This window comes from Pectinophora gossypiella, chromosome 10 (assembly GCF_024362695.1).
Source record: "Pectinophora gossypiella chromosome 10, ilPecGoss1.1, whole genome shotgun sequence".
Taxonomy (NCBI): Eukaryota; Metazoa; Arthropoda; class Insecta; order Lepidoptera; family Gelechiidae; genus Pectinophora; species Pectinophora gossypiella.
In genome coordinates, this window is record NC_065413.1 from 9,318,266 (window position 1) to 9,326,209 (window position 7,944).

The window sequence follows — 7,944 nt, forward strand, 5'->3', positions numbered from 1 at the left end:
CTCGTGACCGTACACCTACTTCTCGCCAGCTACGTCTAAGTTCCATGTAATAAAGGAGCGAACCTATTGCCATTAACCAGGCATAAATCTTGGAAACCACGTGATATCAATTATCTACGATCCAAACATGAATTCAAAGTTATAAAGTCGAATTCAGTGATTTTGACCCCGAGTTGAGATTCGAACCCGTCACGTACGTAAGCGCGTTCGCACGTTCTCTGTACAAGACTATCACGGGTTGCATGGAATAGATTTAATATTCTGTTAACCTAAGATTATAAATAGGGAGACAAATAAAAGTAAAGTATAATATTAACTCACACAGCCTCCGTGGTCTAGTGGTTAGAGCGTTAGGCTCACGATCTGGAGGTCCCGATGGGGACATTATCGAAATCACTTCGTGAGACTGTCCTTTGTTTGGTAAGGACTTTTCAGGCTTGAATCACCTGATTGTCCGAAAAAGTAAGATGATTCCGTGCTTCGGAGGGCACGTTAAGCCGTTGCTCCCGGCTATTAGCCGTAAAAACACCTCCACCAATCCGCAGCGGTGCAGCGTGGTGGAGTATGCTGCATACCCCCTCCGGTTGATTGAGGGAAATGGGACGTGTCCTTGGTCTTGTGCCAGCAATGGGACGTATATAGGCTGTTTATGTTATGTATAATATCAACGAAGTGTTTGTGTTATGTTTTTTGTTCCATACTTTGATTAATATCCGTCTTTCCAAATCCATTAATTTCTTGCTATCGAATAGTTAAACTTTGTGTTGCACTGTCTGTTATTCTTATTGGTATTTGAAGAAGTATTTTTTCTTATAAATTACTACTAATTTCGTCTAAGCACGCTGTTTACCTTATCTTATTCTTAGAAAAATACAGTTCATAAGGTCGTGAATAAATTCCAATGAAATTAAGCCGTTATAGTATAAATCATGCTAAAAAGCGATTTCAGTCAAAGGTTTCAACAGCCCTAAAACATAGAATAAAAAATAGACTATAACGGTAACTCTTCGCCCCGCACCAATTCATATCAAGCGCTGAACCAATTTACCTCACCCCCTCTGGGTCTTATTTTCTAAATAGCCGTAAGCCGCTAAGGAATAAGGAGTCCCGTGTACACTGTCTCGCTTACACTTATGCGGTAAGTCGGCACATGGTAACAATGAGATTTTTCTATGAAGTGTCTGGTGTATGCCTAAGCCGTAAACAACCACCCCCCACCAATACACATAGGATACACTTGTCTTCTTTTAATACTACGTATTGGTTTTTTATCTCCTTTTTTAAATATCTTTTAATCAATCAATTTATCAACAGGCAACAAGTACGTGACGTCATTTATAGATGACGGGTACAGCAGAAAGATGAAGCTGACGATACGCAAGGTGTCTCCGAAAGACTTCTCCTCATATCGATGTGTCGCCAAGAACTCTTTGGGAGAGACCGACGGTCTTATTCGATTGGATGGTGAGTATATACCAATTAAGAATAAATGTACTATCATACATAATAAGCACTTATATGTGCACAGTTTAGAACCCTGTCGAATTGAATTTGTTGACACTTTTTTTCAATTTGTCAAATTAGTTAAGTGCGGCATGGTTTTAAACTTATTATTTTCCTTGATCAAATTTACAGTGAAAACAATAACCCTTCCACAGGGAAGCCCTTCCACAGCTCGTTTAGGCTTACTTTTGACAGCGAAAGTAAGCCTAAACGAGTTGAACATGAATACTAACTTACATAAACGCTATACCATAATCTCTACTATGATATAGCTTTATTTTATAGCGTTTTTTATGAATTTATGTAAGTAAATTGTTTCAGTAGTTTGTAACTCCATTGCTCAAGTAAATAATACGAGTGTCTACACTACTCACAACAATACAATACAACTACACGGGCCTACAAAACGAAATACTACACTTTTAAAATATGCTAATTTCCCAACTAGTAAAGTCAGTATTTTTTTTTTTGTAAACGTCAAAACACGAAATTACTATGGAATTTGTATGAAAAAGCAACCTGTTACGTCATGGAAAAAGCGACAAAATCGCGATTTTTTTTTTATTTAAATTTATTAATCTCTTCTTCTATCGTGTTCGTTGCGAGGTGGATTACCAACCTCAAAATTTTATTACAATTGAGCCGCCAAAGGCTTCTGACTATTTACTTACATCAGTAAGTAGTAACCGGGACAAACGGCTTAACGTGCCTTTCGAAACACGGATTATCTTACTTTCGAATAATCAGGTGATCAGCCTGTTATATCCTAACCAAACTAGGAACAAAGTAATTTTTGTGATATTTCCCCACCGGGATTCGAACCCAGGACATCCGGAACGTGATACTAACGCTCAACCACTGGAATTAAATAGAAAAAAGAAAACGATTAAATCTGGCTTTGTTTAGTTATCAGAATTTCATAATTTATTTTTGACCTAAGTAATTATAATACCCAATTATAAAATCTTTTCAAGTAAGTACTTACACAAGGCAATCTTTCGAAATAAAAAGGACTGATAATGTTACTAATGTTATCTATAAAACGTTTTTTATTTTAATTTTCTAACTTCTATAGTTTAGAAAATAATGAAATTTCAAAAGTGTACTATTTAGTTTTGCAGGCAGCGTATTATACCTACCTAACCATACGTAGACATTTATGCATTCCTTTTCGATAAAGCAATTGTGCCCAATTTATATATTGTTCAATAACTTTGTTATAAGTAAGTGAAATATGACTCAATCGGAAGCGACTCAAAGTTGATAATGAAGTAAAAAGTTTACACATTTTAGGGCAAGGCCCGTCCGACGTTGCACGGGATGTTTGTTTTATGTTATAGCTTAACATATACCAGATGATATACTGCCAATAAACTTCGCCTTTAGTGTGGGGTTTAAATAGTACACACGTGTTTTCATGATATATTGCAGTACAGTACTAATATTTTTTTCAAAGTTTTAATTTAACACTTTCCCCCCTATTTTCTTATAGTTACCTACTACTCGTAATGAATTAGGTACTTTATTTATGGTTTTTAAGTACTGAACACGAAAATAAGTAATTATAAGCATTTTTGTATTCAATATATGCTATCTTTATCTTTAACGAAAATAGATTTACTTGATATCAAGTGAGACTCACCAGACCTTTATTAACGGCCTCCGTGGTCCAGTGGGCGAGCGTTAGGCTCACAATCTGGAGGTCCTGAGTTCGATTCCCGGTGGGGAAATATCACAAAAATTACTTTGTGATCCCTAGTTTAGTTAGAACATCACTGGCTGATTGCCTGGTTGTAAGAAAGTAAGATGATCCGTGCTTCGGAAGGCACGTTAAGCCGTTGGTCCCAGTTACTAATTACTGATGTAAGTAATGGTCGTTACACGAGCCACGTCAGGGGCCTTTGGCGGCTCAATAGTAACCCTAACACCAGGGTTGATGAGGTGAGTACTTCACCTCACAACCCACAATGATAGAAGAAAAACCAGCACTCCCCATTTATCCGGCAAAGTTGTGATGTTTTTGTCCTTAAAAAATATTTATAACCTGCATGTAACAAACTAGATACAACCTCTCATCGATAGGTGTGGAGCATTCTTGGAGCAGTCACTCCTCGACTGCGAGTTGGTAAAGACTCTTCAACAAGTCAACCCAATTTTAGAAGCTGCAAGAGTAAAGAATCTGAAGGCTTCTAACTTGGATTCTGAACGACGCCTACGTGTGTTGATAGCTTGTTTCGAAAGTTTTACGCCCTTTACGAAGTAAAGCTTATCTCTAATTAATACAGAAAACCTACGGAACCGTCTTCCATCCACTGGCTGTACATGTTGATACCGATAAACCATTACTATAACAATATAGAGTTTATCATACCACTATCTGAAGACATAAAAACGAAAATGCAGATTTATTTTTCGACGAAATCTCAACTCTGTGCCTGGCTCGAAAAAAGTTGACATGACGTATTTTGTTTATGTATGTATGATATCAGGGTTACGAGCTCTCCGCTTGAACTTATTTAACTAATGTAAATTTTTTATTACAGAGATACCCGCTCCGTCAACAATCAGCACTACAATCAATTATTTGCCGACATTTCCTCAAAGGAAAAAAGGTGAGCACAACTGAACAAAATTAACACAATTATACTTTAAGAGCAAATTGGCAACTCTTCGATTGGTTCCTCGAAAATGATTTAGGGATCTAAATAATTAATGCCGAAACAGTCTCGAAGTTTCTAATGAAACCCTTCCAGAGACGATCAGTTCCACAATTTCTGGATTAATTTTTCATGATCAATTCTCCCGTTGGAATCGAACAGTTGAGGAAAACTCGGAAATTCAATATTGCCGCGTAAACCGCGATTAGGAAAGCAATGGCAGCCGAAAGTTGAGTCCCACGTACCTTTTATACATTCATAGCTCTTGTACTAGGCTCGATCAGGATTCCGTATTTATTGGTTTCGCCACGTCGTCGTCGACCCAATGCCTCCCTACAATTGGGTCGTTAGTAATATTATTGTGAGAAAAGCGATTTTGTTTGCGCTTTGACTTTCAATGTAACCTCTTATTGTTATAGATTTTCATTCTTTATATGCTTTATGACGCCATATATTATACTCAGACTTGAAAGCCTACTTTCATGGCTCCCTAAACAAAATGTGAAAAGTTTTACTGCGCAATCATTTTTCAAATCGCTTATCTCCTTTGAATATTTTTCTGGCTAATACCTTGGAATTTTTGTGTCAGGTAAACACAAAAATCGGTGGCGGGACAGTTCTGCGGAGAACAGAGTCATCGGGGATTATGAAGTGGAGGAGTGGAAGGACGTCGGTAAGTCTGTTAAACTGTGATTCCTCCTGTGGCCTACATTTCAAGATTCGTTAATTACACTATAGGGTTTAGCTTTTAAAAGGATTTTGGCCCTTCAAACTTGAATATTGAAATTCCGAATATTTAGTTAAAAAATAAAACCACTACCTAAGTTAAATTACTACTGTTACTATATTTAAACTATATTAAATGTTTACGGAAGTGAGTGGGACGGGTGCGACTCCGCCCACGCCAACAAATTGACACCGGCTAAAGTGACCTTTCCGTCTGTCCAGATTACGAGTCGACTCAAACTTCAGGCTCCGTCATCTACAGAAGCGGGATCCTCGTCACTTTGTTCTCAGTTCTCATCACCAGCTGACATACAACCATCACCCATATCGGTAGCATATCATAGTGCCAACGTTAGACTACTGGGCTAAACGAGATACGATAGATTTAGCAGTGATATAGCTTTCATAAGTTTACTGTGTCTATAGAATACTTATATAGTAATAAAACATTTATGTACGTATTCATTTACTATAGGTAGAATATCAGAATCAAATCAGTCGGCTATGAAATTTAATTTGATTCAAACTATGATATATTTTTATGGAAAACTAACTATTTCTTAGAGTATTGTACATAATTTAGATCTACTTCTCGATATTGAAAGACTGATAGTTTTGTATGATAAATGTGCCATATCGGAACATATTTAAATTAGAAGTAAACGGTAGCGATGATTAAAATTGTTGAAGTAAAATGTAACAGTTGAAAATTGTACATTGTTTTTTTTTTTATGGTAGAAAAATCAGGCTTGATAAAAATGTTATCAAGGGTTGCCACACATACGTTCGGGCGGAATTGTTTAATGCTGGTTTTTGTGGCAAACAACAAAATCTGACCCAAAAACATGCTATGCTCAGCTACATATAGATATGTGATTATGGGGACAACGAGACACCGCCTTTTTCTCATATTCATCTACACATATTTGGTACCCGTCGCTTGGGTGTGACAATTTATGCACGCTCCAACGTATATGTAGCGTTCCTTACTTCATGTCTGAAGAGACGATAAATTACGAAGATCCCTTTATTGGAAAGAGAGGTAAAGATCTATATGATAGCAGTCCAATGTGTTTCCGTCGCAAAAGTATGGAACTGAAAATAATTAAAAAAAACACAAAAAAATTCATGAATATTCAGACTGAAAATTCCACTTGATATCAACTCAGAATCATGGTCTGAACCATCCCCCTCAGTATTCGTTACGATGTCACTAACACCCATACCTACTTGTATGGCTACCGTATGTACTTGTGCGGGGTGTAAGTGACATCGTAACGAATACTGAGGGGGATGATTCAGCTGATTATTCTGAGTTAATGACAACTGAAATTTTCCATCGCAAAAATATAGAATTGAAAATAATTTAAAAAAACTAAAAAAAAACATGAATTTTGCGACGAAAAATTCCACCTGATATTAACTCAAAATCATGGTCTGAATCATCCCCCTGAGTATTCGTTACGATGTCACTAACACCCTGTATTGGCCAATAACCCGACAGAATTAAGTTGACAGCACACGTGCATAGCAGCGAGATGCCTATTTTATTCGCCCGGATCATTCATTCATTTTAAATTTAACAGTTGTCAATCTCCCGTCCCTTTCCTTTTCGGCGGATAAGAAAATGATGAGAATAACATAAAATTAAATTAGGAGGTGTCTGCAGGAATCGGGGCTATTATATGTTTTGTCCTACACTCTACACTTGTTAGACAATCACTCATAGATTCGTATGTGCTTATTGTGTACTTAATCCCTTTTCTATTTAGTAATTCGGAACACACGGAACAACATTACAAAATTGACCGACAAATTACGCAGTTACGATCTGAAATTATATTTCAGCTTTCGAAGTTAAAAATAACATTCACATTAACATTATGCCCACTAAACATATCTCAATTTATAGTTATTAATCCTCGAAAACGAAAAGTCCCAAAATATTTGTTGATAACATTTACAAAGTTATAAAACGTCAATTATACCTAACTTATCTTCACATTAACTATCCTATTTCTTAAAATATTTACTTATTTTTACATTTTTTGCTATTTACCTTGCCCTTTTATTTCACCAAACATAACTCAATGTATAATTTAATTTCCTAATTAATATAGCCTAAATAATAAAATAAGTGGTCTGTAAATAATAACTCATCACATCTGCAATAAGGACAATATGGCGTGCTTTGTAATATAAATAAATAGCTATACAATGTTACAATATTCTATATACTTCCAATGTTCAGCTTCTCCATAGTTTTATTATATCTCAACCATTTCCAAGTTTAAGTTTAGAATTTCATAGATATTGAACTTGGAAGCCCATCAAACTGTATTTCACTTCTGCCTAAACTAAAGTACCCTACATATCTTGGAAGTGGTCGGTTCCGCGTTAAAATGTATAAAAGTAAAATAAATGATCGTTACATTTAGCTGTTCTTGTAAAGTTATTAAAATAAATGATTTTTTCTAACCTGTTTCTCATTGCAACCCCTAATATATCATGTAGATATCTACATACGCAATCAGTACCACAATGTGTACCTTATTTTACGGTTATTATCCCCGCGAAGCCAGGTTTCTGAAATTCACGATGACGACGAGCTACATAGCTCTATTGTTTTCAAAATTATTACGAGACTAGTCGCTAGTAGAGCTTATTTTGCATAAAATAATGGCTACCTGGGTGCCTCACGCTCGCTAACTAGACACTTTAATGCACTTGAGTAAGTTACTAGTGTGATAAGTTTGATGGTTTTAAAATTCTGGTGAGTATTTGGGAATATGTTCACGTCGCGTCCGGCGGACGGGCGGTCCTCGGGCGGCCGCCGGCGGGTCGTGTCATGGGTCGTTTGTGCGAATACGGCGAGGTTTTACGCATCCTTTTACTCACGTTTTATATGCATCTCGCATGTCACTCAAGCTCCACTTCTTTGTGGTGCTGACATTTTAAATTTTGCAAATGTCGCTACAAAGGCGTACCGTCCGCAGACTTTTAATTTAATAACGATTTAAATTCAGAACCGAAGTTTTCATGACAATATTTCGTTTTT

At 36.5% G+C, this 7,944-nt stretch overlaps 1 protein-coding gene across 1 annotated transcript in view; it reads left to right on the forward strand.

Annotated features, from left to right (window-relative positions):
* The window catches only part of LOC126370089 (lachesin-like), a 54,862-nt gene extending 49,255 nt beyond the window's left edge, over positions 1-5,607 (forward strand). The window contains exons 7-10 of the mRNA XM_050014809.1: positions 1,315-1,464; positions 4,047-4,115; positions 4,750-4,833; positions 5,109-5,607. Coding sequence (XP_049870766.1) covers positions 1,315-1,464; positions 4,047-4,115; positions 4,750-4,833; positions 5,109-5,194 — 389 coding nt within the window. The 3' untranslated portion in view covers positions 5,195-5,607. The remainder of the gene's footprint in view (positions 1-1,314; positions 1,465-4,046; positions 4,116-4,749; positions 4,834-5,108) is intronic.
* Positions 5,608-7,944: the final 2,337 nt, after the last annotated feature.